Here is a 14,430-nt window from a genome sequence, read left to right as displayed (position 1 = left end):
ATAATAACCTGTCTCACAGAAGTTCACAAAAGCCAAAGGAAAGTGATTGCAATGGTGACAGACAACATTTATTAAAATTATGCTACCCCATTAAAGCTGAAACCCCTGAAAATGGATGCAGCTGAAAAGTTATAAAATAAACTGTTTGCTCTTCTAACACCACAGCTGCATGCACAATCACATTTTTCACATAAACTCCATGTGTGCAGCATTATATATTTTCAGTATAAATGATTGATTGACATAGAAAATGAAGTACCTGAGGAGTTCACATCTGCCGGGGTCTCTTTCATTGTATACCATTTTCTTCAAAATTCGGCTCAAATGGAGAGGGAACCAGCAAAGAGCAAAAATCACTACTAAACAGAAAACTGTCTTTGCAACTTCTCGACGCTAGAAAAAGAAGTAAAGATAGCTGTGACTGAGTACCTGATTCTTATTGGTAGGTGATTGTAGCATAGTGATGTTGGCAGCAAAGTAAATAATCTAGACAAAGTATGCAAGGATTCCCAAAGTGCAGCTTCCAGACTACCTGATGTCCCTGAACTGTTTTTTATGGGGCTTGTCATGTTCTTGATTCTGGCCATCCTCTACAGAACCTGCTCATCACTGATAAAGGAGCAGCTGGAGCACTCAGTTCATTGCCAGGACATTGTAGATGTTAGCCAAGGAAAATCCACTGCTGGGCTTTCCTGAATCTGATTACTTTCCCAGCCCTTCTTATTCCTCTACACTGGATTTGTTTTCTGGCAATACCTCAGAAAAACCTCTTTCTTCAGAAACATGCATAATCTGGAAGAAAACTTTTTCATGTGTGAGGAAAACTGGGATCACACCTGCTTGATAAACCACTTGTACCTAATCCTTGATGTGGGGCAATATGTAAACACAGGGCACCTAGATCAATTGGCAATAAAAGTTCCATTCAACCACGTACCTAGTCAGGATGTCAGATTCTCTCTGACGTATTATTTTATATTTAATATGCATCATGTTACATAAAGGGATACTACACGGTATATTAATTTTGCTATGTGATCCTTGCTACGTGATCTTGATGTTCTTAAGTAAATAGCTCCTCTACAAACAAAATTTTAGAAATGTCTGTATTACAGCTTAATCTCATAGTACTTAGTCAGGAAATAATTTCAATGTAATGGGTATTTTATATGGCACTAGAGATTTACAGATGTTTTAGTGGATTTTTGACAATGCATACCAGTGGTGTTTGGTAGGCATGGATTCAATAGTAAGCATATGAAGGGGTAAGAATACCATTTCTGACACTGCCACTATAATGTAACAATAACAAGCATTGTAAGGCTTTGTCATTAAACAACTTAACGTCAAATGTGTGATTACAGGAAGTCATGTTAGGCTTTGAATATGACTTCTTATTTCTTTCTTATAACAGCAGTTTTTATCAAAATATGAAAAGGATCATAACCAGACATTAATGTGGACAAAGCTGTGGGGAAGGAAGGAAGGAAGGAGGTCACAAGGTGATAGTTAAAAAGACAAGCATTTGTAAATTGTGGTATAAAGTCATCCTGCAGCAACCAGTCCACGTAGCCTGCTGGGCACTGCACGTCAGGATGGGAAAACTGGAGGGTGGATTCCCCCACCCTGTACATACCATTCTAGTTCTAATGGGTGGAGTAGCTTGTGTGTGGCCCTGGGACAGACTGTGTTGCAGGCCCTGGGGCCTGAGAAGGGGAAAAAGTGGAGGATCTATGCAAGGGGAGAATTTTCTGGTCTGCCCTGATCTGGAATGAACCAGCAGAGGAGGAACCTCTGAGAGAACTCACTCCAATGCAGAGGGGACTGCTTTAGGCATTCACATCTGTGAATGTGGAATTTGAAAGAAAGAGTGGAATTTGAGGGGCTGATGTTAACACAGGGGGAAAGCTACAGATTGTTTTTAAAATTTCAGCTAGGAATTAAACATCAGTCCGTGCTGCAAAACCAGCAAAGTGAGATCTGACGGTCTGTGGGTGCCTTTATGATCATTTGTTTGTACAGTTCTCTTGTTGCTCTTTTCAAAGCAGCTACAGTACTGGTACTGCAACAGTGCAATAACCCTGAAAAAAAAATCCACTCTATTCTAAACCAGGTTATTCTACAGTTGCTTTTTGTATGAAACTAAAGTTGCATATCAAAGAGTGCCAAAAGTAGGGAGGACCCATGGAGCTTATCTTTATGAATAAAAAGAAACATTTGTTTGGCAAATCTTTGTAGTTAAATTTTGAAGCATTTAGCCAGTAGTGATTTGAGGTTAAAGAGCAGGAGAGCGCAACTGTCATACATACTTAAGAAACTGGCTAGTTTCCTGAGCATGCTGTCTTCGATAGCTCCTTAATACTATGTTTTAGTCTTGTATTCTGGGTTTAAATGAATACCTTAATGTCATAAATAATCAACATTCTCCCTTTCTAGTTCTGTAATTTACTGTATTCAAGTATACTTTGGAACATTTCTAAGATAACCCAAAGAGAGAAGAACAGTATTTTCAAACATTGGTGTTCCTAATATTTACCTGCTTAAGGTGTTCACTGAGAGCAATTCTCAAGTTGCTGTTTCTTCTGTTTAACATCTCACAAGTCATTAGTGTATAAAAGATGGCCGTACACGCCAGTGGCATGCAGAAATAGAAACCAAACAGCCACCAATCCTTTGCGTCTTTGTAGAACTGTAGATAAGGTAAAGAAAGAGAAGATATTTTCTTGATTCAATGGAAAGTGCCACAGAAAGGTCTTGGAAAGCGTGACAGTTGGTATGATGGTATCTGTCTATTGGTGAAGTGCACAAATTATGTAAACTTTCTTATTGATCTGTTTTGGACCAACGTCAAAAAACCCTACTTATTTCACCTTATGGATGGCCTGCCTGTACCTTTGTTGCAATCTGTCTTGGATTGGAATGAATTGTTTTGGCTTGTATTTTCTGAACATTCACACTCATTCATGAAAACTGGAATCCATGAAAAAGACATGCCAAAATGTAGACAGTGTCAGTTTGAGATAACAAATCTTACTAAAAGCCTGTCTCAGGAAATGCCATTTACCTCTACAGCTTCTGTCCTGATTCCAAAAAAGGAGAATTCAAAATGTCTTCTAAGTTTAATCACCTTTTGTTATCAGTGAAAAGATTGGTAGTTGGTTTGCTTATGCACTGGGCAGATAGGAGCCACTTCATAAGTGTTTGTCTGATACATGCAAAGCTTAGGATGGATGCTTTCAAGTGGTACAGTTACTTTTAACCCTTTGCTTGACATTCATACCATTTGCCTTTGTGACAGAACACTGAGGGACTTGATAGAGTAGCAGTACTTTGCTGTGTAATTTTAAGCCTTAGCTGTGATTTAAACTGTGATTTAATACATTTATGTATTATAGGAAACACTACATTTGACAAAACAATTAAAATTACTCTTTTTTGTAGATGATTATACTTTCAGACTTGAGACAATGTTGTATCTTAGTTTTTAACTTTTAAGCTCAGCCAAAAGCGTGCACTGAAATATGACATTTTAAATACTTCCTGTCTCTATGTTATTAGTCACTGAGATGGATGAGTGTAAAAGGGAACCTTCTTTCTCATAGTCTTTCCCCTAGCTTGTTTATTCCTAGCGGATGTGCTCTTGTAACATCACAGTTCCCACACCAAATGTCAAAATGCTAATAACTGAGGATTATATGAATCCTGTTTGAAAAAGTCAAACTTTTGACATCTTGTTTACATTTAAAACTGAACGGTGCTAGACTTCGAAAGATGAAAAAATGGATGCAATTAATAGACTAGTATTTAATAATGTTAATTTTTAAATCTGCTTTAGTTACACTAGAAAGTTGATTTACTGAGAAAACGGGAATGCTTTTAATTTTTTTTCTCTGTCCCAACAGTTAGCTGCTTTCAGAGCTTGCTAATTTAGAATATGTTGCTGGTATCTAGGCCACAACCCCACCGCACAGAACATTTTGAATTGTGTTGATTAGTTTGTTTCCTCATCATCATCCCTGCGTGAGGAGGGGCTACACTCTGCTGCATAGTTGCACTTCCCTTGGGGGCAGAAATTCCCCCACTGGGAACTGAGCATCTGCCAGTAGAAAACAATATGCTTCATATTTAAAGAGATTGTACTGAGGGGAAATCTAATTACCACTCCTTCTGCAGAGAAAAGGATTACAAATACATGGAGACAATTATCTTTTCCATGGTAAATTCCTCCAAGACAGACTATAATCATATTTGCTGGGCAGCACAACAAAATGTGTACTCCGAATCCGTGCTATGTTTACAGGGAAAACTTCCTCATATCAGTCTACCAGTTTTCATGAGCATTGCCTATCAGTCAAGAAAACACATACACAAGAGTTCTGTGTCACAACCCTGACCAATGCATCAATTCTGTTTGAGAACCTGGCTTTGTGAAGCTATAAAACCTACACAAAAATGTCTGTAAATGATTAATTGTGGAATCTGAGTTTCACAAAACTTACATCAAAGCACAAAATTGGGTTGATTTAAGAGAAGCAGACATTCTTTTGTTTGTCTTGAAAGCCCACATGGAACTGTTTTTCTACAGGAAACGTGCATTTTAAACAAGTTTCCTAGTGCACTCAGCCTCTTGGGAATCATGGTCTAGCATGAATCTTTCAAGGATAGCTTTAAACATGAATAAAGCTCCTATTAAAACAAAAGTTAATAATAAATTCGTCTGAAAATTTAGTAATTGCTTATTGTGGTGTTTGTGGTAGTAAATACTATAGTTAAGGTTAAAATGGTATTTCCATTTTAATCTCAAGCTTGTACTTGCAACACATTGAAATACAACACTCTCCATTTTGACTGACATGTCCAACATTAACTCTTAACTTGTACATAAATGCTGGTTTGTTTCCTTGAAAATCAAACTGGCATGGGGAGATTTGGAGCTTTTGGATTATGCCAAGCAAGTAAAAGATACTAATTCCTGCTAATAAAACAAAGCAAGCTGTTCTACTTACCACATTAAGAACAGACCAATAATCTAATAAAGTTAGCATGCCTATGGAAGACCTGAACTGTAGTGTTTTTGAAAAGAGGGAAGAGAAAACTATTCTTTTTCTTGGGGAAAGGGGAAGTGAAGATTGTCTAGGCACATGTGTGGAGAAAAACAGCTATTACAAAAGGGAAATTTGCTGCAGTGTGCATTTCATACATCATATTCCTATAACTACAGTATCTACAGTCACATAGTCTGTAGAGTTTAGAAACAAAGATATAGTAAGTCCTGGGGAATTCTACTCTGTCTTCACCTGCATTAATTATTTCCATTACGGAATTCCTTTTTTCATCTCTTGCAATTGTCTCTTGCTCTTTCTGCCACCCCTGCAGTCTGTGTAACCCTACCAAAGTTGGGGATGTTCCTCTGAAAAATACTAATCATCCACATTTTTCTTAATTTCCTAGCTCCATTTTGCCCTATCCTTCCCAATTCTAGCCCAAGCTGTGTTCTGATCCAATAAAAGGAGAAGTGCCAGACATTCAAAAAAGAGAAACTTGCACTCTGTCATGAAAAATTCTATTCTGGAAAAAAAAATTCTATTCTGGAGTTTCCCTCAAGACTTAAGATGTTGCACTATCTCTGAGACCTTGCACTGTCATCTAAGACAAAGCAGAATATTACCCTTTTTTTTTATTACTGGGTGAATGGTGGCTGGCCTTTCTTTGGGTTCACAAAGAAAAAATTAAGATTCTACTTTCCGAGTGTAAGGCCAGGTAAAAGATCACTACTCCCATATGCAGTAAAGATATATTAATTCTGTAGTGACTACTCACCTGACTTGCTTTGAACAAGCTAATGCGGGTATTGGCAAATGTCAACCTGCAGTAGCACGGAAGATGAGGACTACGAAACGTGCCAAAGCAGCCTGGTGTGTCTCGGGCACTTCTCTTGATCTTGAGTTGCTGTATCTAGATGACAGCTAACAGTGCCCAAGCTACCTAGGTTGGAGATGTGAGTCTGTCAGCTTTGTAGTCAGGATTTCTTGTAAATGAAGGGATTATTCTCTGTTTGACTTTGTAAGTGCATATAGAACAGGAAAAGTTATGTTAGAACATGGCCCCACCCTTTTCTTTATCTGCCAAAAGAGCTGGCTACTGCATGCAAAATGATGACTAATCATGGTAAAACATGGGTTTTGACAGTTACAAGCTCCAAGGTGTTATACCTAGGAAAACAATACCTTCCAAGGCTCTGGCTACCCTCATATCTCCCTTCATTGTACTTTAAGAAGGCTGGAATTGCAAATCTCTGTATAAAGAATCTTCAGTAGTGAAGAAATTAAAATGTTGTAAAGTCCCATTTAGTATCTCTGTCTGAAAGTAGAGACAGGTCACTGTAAATGAAGGATCCTGTTTGCACCAATATACATTAGAATACATTTTGCATTTTAATGGATGAATAAAGCACGTTATACTCTAGTATCTTAATTGTCTAACGCATATACTGTGGATTCCTAAAAGAAAAGAAAGGATGTTACTTACCAACATAAAATTATTTGTAGGATTGAGCATGCAGGTAACATAACCTTCATCCTTGTATCTGAAAGGTACCACAGCAAAACCAATTGCTTCTGGAATAGCCAGTATGAATGACAGAAGCCAAATGGAGAAAATTTCAATAGCAGTAATCATAGGGATTCCAATTCCCTGAACACGGCTCCAGGAGGCAACTGCTCTATACCTGAAAGAGACAGACATTAGTTTCCAACCTTAAGTTTCTTCCTTAAATTCAAAGATCTTGGTTCAATTTTATATATTAAGTAAAATCCTAACGCTGACGTCTTAGACTTGTATTTCTTGGTTTTTTTCTGCCTGTTCCAGGGGCTCTGCCAGCTATCACAGAATCACAGAATCTCCTAGATTGGAAAAGACCTGTAAGATCATCTAGTCCAATCATTAACCTAACACTGACAAGCCCACCACTAAACCATGACCCTAAGCACTATATCTACATGACCCTTAAATACCTCCAGGGATGGAGACTCCACCACTGCCCTGGGTAACGCATTCCAATGCCTGATGCCTTTCAGTAAAGAAATTCTTCCTAATATCCAATCTAAACTTCCCTTGGCGCAACTTGAAGCCATTTCCTCTTGTTCTATCACCTGTTACTTGACAGAACAGGTCGACTCCCACCTGTCTGCAACATCCTTTCAGATAGTTGTAGAGAGCCACCTAGGACACATCAAGGGATGGATAGCAGAGAGCTGGCTGCAGCTGTTCTGCTTATGCACAGGATTGCATGGAATTCTGCTGTGTGGACTACATTAATGATTTCTAATTAAAGTAGGCAAGGTTTGTGAGAACAGACTATGTCTTACACTAGATCAACTGACATAACAGAAGAAAAAAAGCTTCCAGGCACACAAGCCATTCTAATAGATACAAAACAGCTATCTCCAGCTACCTCAGCTGTGACAGCAGTGCTATATAAAGTGAAGTTGCCAGCTTCTGTGCAATGAAATACTGTGAAAATACTCTTCATTAAATGAAAATGCTTTTGTTCTATTTACACTATTCAATGTTAAAATACTGGTTTTATCAGCATGTTCTGTATTTGCTACAGAACTGAGTGCTAGTTAGGACTGTCTGGCAGTTATCTCAGCCTCTGCATCATCTTTCTGATGAGAAACTGAAGTGCATGGCTAAGAAGTCTGTACATGCCAAAGCCAACATATTTTCCCACTACTTTATCCTTTAGATAGCAAATTTCTCTGTAAAAAGTGAAATTATTGAAACCTACTTTCCTATGTGTATGCGTCTCATAACTGTAATCTTGGTAAAAGGTGGGAACTCTTAAAGAAGTTTCAAATAAAGCCCATGCATGTCTGCCTTTTCCTCTTCCTCTTTTTACCTTCTCTGCCCCTCCAGTGCTGGAGGATTCTTGTTACCAGGCTGCAGCCTCTCCCCCAGTTGGGGAGCTGAGATGGTCTTTCTCCTCTGCTTGCCTCCTGGTTTTCAAGGAACTTGTAGAAATGTATTAGCTTTTAGACCTCAACCTCTCTGTCAACTCTGGTCAAAAGGTTCAAAAATTACTTGGAGAAGACTGATAAACATACAATACAGAGTACAAACATCTGTAAATAAAATTTTCAGTAGAAGCTTAACTGTTGTCTAGCAATAACTGCAGCAAACGTGTTACTTTTAGCATTTCCAAGAATTCAGCAAAGACAGTGCTATCTAAAAATTACAGAAAGAACAAATATTATTTTTGATCTTATAATAATCTGAAATGCATGCTGGAGAGCTTTCTGTCATTGGTAATGTAACAGTTTCTAAACTGCTTATTTTACTGCCCCAAAATAATAGCACCTTCTCATTTGGAATTACAGTGGTACAGGCATATATCATGGCACCCCGTGATGAAATAGTCTTCTTTAGTTAAGGAGAAAAAAAGTCAAGAAAGGTTGTTCATCTGCTTTAAAAAATGTCAGAATAAGAAGTCACTGAAGCTGATTATAAATTGTAAGGGGCTGTGTCATTTTACTGTCCTGATTATGGCAAGTATTCTTTTCTTCCGCAGACATGCCTTCATCTTCTGGCCCCTTGAGTCCTGGCAGACACATTTGGATATGTGCAGCTGCCACCTCTATTCTTAACACCTTTCCAAGGCATGAGCCAAGGTTAAGCTTTTCAGAGAAAAACAAATGGGATGGTGTTTTTAGCTGATGACAGCAGCTAACTGGAGTACAAAAGGGCATACCAGCAGGCACAAAGAAGAGGAAAGGTATGGGGAAAGGAGATGCCCTCAGCAGACCAGGAGGATACAATTTGTAAGTATATAGGGTCTGAGTTGCAGGGATGAGTGAGCTTTGGCAAGGGAAGGAAAGAACAGGGGAATTTAGATGAGAAAGCTGTTGATTGGAGGATTAGGGTGGGATGGTTGGGAGGTGATTGGAAGAAATACTGAATTTTGGCATGGGATTGAAGGCTCCGGGATAACAAGGATTTGAGGAAAAGAGTAGTTGAGAACTCCGGGTTAGGATGCTTTGAGTGTACTGGGTAGTAATGGATTTTTAATTTCTGAAAGATAAGGAATTATTGGCTGAAGAATTTTATGAATGGTTTCAGCTAAAGCATAAGAATTTACTGAATACATATTAACCTGTTATTACTTGGTTTCTTTACTCACTGCTGTAAGAGTGTTTTGAAAAATAGTGGTAGTATAATTTCTGAAGTGGGTGTTCTGTGACTTATGTAATATACAGGATCTTTGTCTAGCCACAAACCTCCCATAATTAGTAGTGGAAAAATACTGCAGGGTTTATTTCCCTCATACATGGAACATACAGGATGTCTGCTAGGAAACTGACATAAAATACATGCATCATGCATTACATTTAACTCCCCAATCTAAAATCTGTGTGCGTGTGTTTTGTCTTACTTTTTTCTGTTTGTTTTTCTTTTGCCGCCAACCTTGTCTAAAATATTCAGTTATTATCCAGGTCATTTCCTTTTCTCTGTTTAATGTTGTGGTGGCTCCTCTTCTCTCTCCCCTTTTCATTTTCTACTGCTCATGCATGTGCTGTCAACTTTAGTATATTGTTGCTCTCTCTTCTCTGTTTTTCTTCTCCTCCCTCTTCTCCCATTCTTAGCTATTTATTCCAACTTGCTTTTCATGGACTTTGCAGTCCCTGCTGCTACTTAGGTTTAGAGATGCGTGGTATTTAAAGACAAGGGATCATTTCATCATGAAGCATACATACATACAATTAAATATTTTGTACTCCTCTCTAGTTATAACTTGCTTAAAGCATGTCTTTCAGAAGGACATCACCTCTTGATCTGAGAACATTAAAAGCAGGACACCTTCACCTTTCCCTGGTGGTTTCTTCTTGTAGTTATCACCCTCGTTTTTAAAAATGTATACTTATGTTCATTTGGAATTTGTCTGGCTGAAACTTTGTTCTATAGGTTCTTATTATATCTTTCTTTGCTAAGCTAAAGACTCCATGGATATCTGATACATCATCTGTATTTCAGTACGTGGATATTATATTTAAGTGGCTTCTTAAGCATTGTTTTTGATAAGCAACAAATTGAGATCTGTAAGGCCTCTGAATCATTTCTGATGCTTTTCATCATTCTTTGGTAAAGAATAATTCTAGAACTCTAGTTAGCCTTTCAGCATTGGTCTCGTTAGTGCAGCATGGTTGTGGTTTTTGCTGTGGCCCACGTTAGTTTTTGCAACAGTTTGGATGAATTGTACCATAGTGGTATCTAATCAGAATTAAAAAAAAAAAAAAAAAAAAAAGTACTGTGGGCCTTACGAAATGAAATCAAGGAGCATATGAAAATTAAATCATGGGCTATAGGTTGTCTGTGGACTATCAGTCCCCTATGCCTGTTGTCTTATAGTAGGTGCTTTTGTTTCCTTATTCCTTTTAAATGCATTAGAAAATTATTTATTCAAATGGGCCACTAGTATAACATATTTCGGTTCTGCAAGTATCATCAGCCCTTTATAAGAGGGAAAAGCAATATAGAAAAGATAAGACACTTGATCAAGGACATAAGAAGCAGTCACTGTCAAGATTAGTGTCAGGACAGATCCTAAATGACACTACTGTTGCTGATATAGATCTATTCCTCTTTTTTGTGAGAGATCACAGCTGTTCTTCATTTTAAAGATAGCCAGCAGTGTATTGATTGCAAAGCTCTTAGTACAATAAAGCTTTTAGAGCTTTGTTTTAGTAGTAAAATCTTGAGTTATCTAATACACTTACTAGAAGTTGGGCCAGATGAAAGTACGTACCCTGAGATTAGTTTTATGCAATTTGGTATGCAGAGGAGGCAAGAAGAGGGTGTATACATACTAAACGAGATCTGTATCTTCACTGTTCTTACAACCATTTCTTCATCAAAATCACTATGCTCGAGACATAAGCAAGAGTGAAAGCTCAGGAAGGGAAATATCCTTCTTCGTACTAACAGTCAGGCACTGTTTAGAAAGTCAGATTATCACCACCATTATGACCTAGAGTTTAAAAATGCCTGAGAGGCATCTGAAACAAGTGTGAGCTACCTCTGAAGGGTGAATGGCTAGTTTATTGTTTTCTCTCAGCCTCTTAAAACCCTCTCCACATGTGAGTGGACATTGTTCCCATTGGGCATACACAGTTAAACCTTAATACACTGTCGGTGCAAGTCGCTTTGTGCGAGGGGCAGCAGTAACAAGTGGAGTTAGCACAGAGAATAGCCCTTGTAGGAAAAAAAAAATACCTTGTTCTAGATTAAGGCTGTAGTCTGCAAGAGGGACAGAGAGTCAACAATTATCAAAGCTATGGAGTTCTGAATTCATTATACTAATTGACTCTATCTTTTTCTACCTCGTAGAATGCAATTCCATATGTAGACACCCAAAATAATTATAAATGAGATTGTATTTAAGACCTTTTAAAGGAAATAGTAATTCGCCTATAGACCAGAAACAGTCCAGCTGTGAGAGCACGTAGTTCCATATTTATTCATTCTCCATACTAAAAAGCAAACATTTAGCTGGTGTGGAATTTTGTATTAATGTGACTATGTCACTTGCAGTGCCCAACCTAACTTGTTGAAGCTGCTCTCAGATCCTGATTTTATGGTGATTTAATCTAGATTCACTTTGTGTTAGCCAATATCAAAATATGGCTGTATACATCTGGTTTCGAACAAACATTCTCTGCAACCATTTACTAGAGTAGCACCAGATGAAAAAGAGTATGTTCTTGGCAAAGCATGTAAACTGGGGGAGGAAATTAAATAGTCTGGAGCTGATCCCATACAAGACTTTATACTCAAATGGAAACAGCATTTGGTTGTTGTGAGGATTAGCAAATCAGTGCTTGTGGAAATATATATATATGCATGTCTAAAGAGGTAGCTTCAGCTGAATTACTTCCAATTTATAAAAATGTATGTAACAGCAGGACTAAATCTAGTGAAACTGCATTGGTCAGAACTTATCTAACAAACTCTCTTTTTCATATGTGCTTGATCTGTAATTTATTCCTTAGAGCAGTCCATGGGATTGTATTTTATGCTGGGCAGATATTGTTTGAGAAACAGAATTCTTTTTATAGTTCTTGGCCTCAAAAATGGAAAAAGAACACTTGCCTGTGTTACATTTTTTAGTTTCTGGCTTCAGCTAATGAGTTACTAATGCTATAAGAAACTGTATTTCAGGTATGGATACTAGTAAGTTACTCATCCTTTGCAAACCTTGTATGTCAACTTTTTATGTAAAACCAAACCAAGACTAATTTTAAAGTTTCTTTTACTTTTGTGTCGCTGTACTAATACACATAATGTATTTTATTTATGAATATTTTCTGTATCACAATTACTGATATTTTGGACTAGAGCATGATCAAGACCAATGATCAATAGCTTTTAGAGAAGTGAAGACTTCATCTGCTATTGCCTTATATGTATGAATAAAAAAACCCATAAAAGAGTAATGTTCAAAAGCATCTTAGCTGTTGTTTTGTCGAAAAGTTTTTGTATCTTCCTGAGCACTTTTAGCAGAGGCATTAATTTTCAAACTATCAATGTCAAACTATCAAAGGAAGTTTCCAATGTGTTTTTCAATAAAACTCAATTAGTTATAAAAGTTACCAAAGTAAACACTGGTCCATAGGCAGTGAGTTGAAAAAATTATTTTTAAGACTAAAGATTATGATCCTGTTCAAATACAAAACAACCATGAGGTCATATGAAAGAAAGAAGTTTGAATACTGAGTTAAATCCCAATAATTTTTTGTCTGGTAAGGGAAATTGAAATAATGTTTTACTAGAGCTTTTAAATACCTTTTAAAAGACTGTGAAGTTCATTAGTCCAATGGCTTCATATTATACTTTGAGTTACGTATGTGGTGCTTTGTTATGTGGTGCCAACATATAAAAAAAAAGAATGTAAGTTACATCTATACTGTTGTCTGCCTGATAAGAAGATCATACTGAGTGCTCCTAGTTTTAGGAAAACTGCAAGGGCAAGAACAGTGTCTGTCAAAAGAGTAAAACATACTGTACCTGTCGACACTAAGGGCACAGAGGTTAAGGACTGTGATTCCCACCGATGCCTTCTGTATAAAGGGAAGGAATTTGCAAAGAAACTGTCCAAATTCAGAATCTCCAAAAGGCCACTTCTGAGCAAGAAGCTAAAGGGAAGATAGAGAATAATCAGAATATTTAAGCAGTAACTTAGCATGCATGTAACAATTGTAATTATTTCTTGTCTTAGACACAACCATTGTAACCTTGGATTCTCCATACCTCAAGCATATCCTTAGTATTGTGTGAATCTGGGAAGTAACTGTTACAATAGAAGCACAGGGGGTGAAAGTTTAAATTTGACCTTGTACTGTTGTAATAGTAACTTGCATAGTTATAGGATTTTTTATTTTGTGTTTCAATCCACCAGTACTGAATAATGAAAATTTAACTAAACCCTGTCATAAATGGTTGCAATTACCAGACCCAGAACCCAGTAGTCAAAGCATAACTCACAGTTCATAATGAAATACCTCAGAGCCAAATTCTTATGCTGCACGCAAGTAGATTCTTGTCATTGTAAATGTACCACTATGTAACTCATGACAATATTCACTGCCAGATTCTTAAGTGTGTGGAGAAAATATTGTACATACATAATTTGTTCCCTATTATGGTTTAAAGGACTACCATCATACATACATGTGGGCTGTACTATAAGGCAACTGAAAAGTATCCATTCAGAGATGAATGAGTGTCTTGGGTTTACATTAGTATTTCCAAGGAGGATTTACATAACAGATCTGAACACATTGATTCATGTGAATAGTTGTGAATAATTAGCATGTAAACAGTGATTTTTCTAGCTGTAACTGTTAAATCTTTGAACAAGTATACATACAAAATATATGATACAAAATTACTCAGGATTATCAAATCTACAACTTACTGCAGAGTCACAGAAAATCTCCCTTTGCTGGGTGCCTGGCAGTAAAATGGCAGATTACATTCAATGTAAGTAAATGTAGTAAGTGAAAAATTGTAAGTCCATACAAAGTACTGAGCTCTAACTTAGCTGATTCCACTCAAGAAAGGGATCTTACTGTCACCGTTTCTTTTGGAAAACAAAGTCATTAAATCTTCTCACCAGAAGGAGAGGAGTCACTCTTGCACTACTTTGTTTTTTAATCTTCTTCCCTAAGTCTCTGCTACTGAGCCTTTGTCAGGGGTAGGGTAGTGAATAAGAAGTAAGATGAGTTCTTTGTGTGATGTAGCCCAACAATTCTTATGCTGTTATCAACTTCTGTTAAAGTGGCTGTGTAAAGAAAATATGAGATTTGAAATGAAAATATCAAGTGCTTGAGTAAGATATGTAACTTTGTCAACATCCTAGTGGATGTTGTATCCCCT

The 14,430-nt window shown here is 37.3% G+C and overlaps 1 protein-coding gene across 1 annotated transcript in view; it reads right to left on the bottom strand.

Moving 5' to 3' along the window:
• Positions 1 to 14,430, bottom strand: part of EDNRA (endothelin receptor type A) — a 28,780-nt gene that overhangs the window by 2,330 nt on the left and 12,020 nt on the right. The window contains exons 2-5 of the mRNA XM_082482345.1: positions 13,060 to 13,187; positions 6,529 to 6,727; positions 2,537 to 2,689; positions 260 to 393 (exon numbers count right to left, since the gene is read on the bottom strand). Coding sequence (XP_082338471.1) covers positions 260 to 393; positions 2,537 to 2,689; positions 6,529 to 6,727; positions 13,060 to 13,187 — 614 coding nt within the window. The remainder of the gene's footprint in view (positions 1 to 259; positions 394 to 2,536; positions 2,690 to 6,528; positions 6,728 to 13,059; positions 13,188 to 14,430) is intronic.

The sequence above is a fragment of the Vanellus vanellus genome, assembly GCF_965231255.1.
Source record: "Vanellus vanellus genome assembly, chromosome: 4".
NCBI classification, from domain to species: domain Eukaryota; kingdom Metazoa; phylum Chordata; class Aves; order Charadriiformes; family Charadriidae; genus Vanellus; species Vanellus vanellus.
Note: the sequence above shows the minus strand (reverse complement) of the source record. Positions and strands in the feature narration are given on the sequence as shown.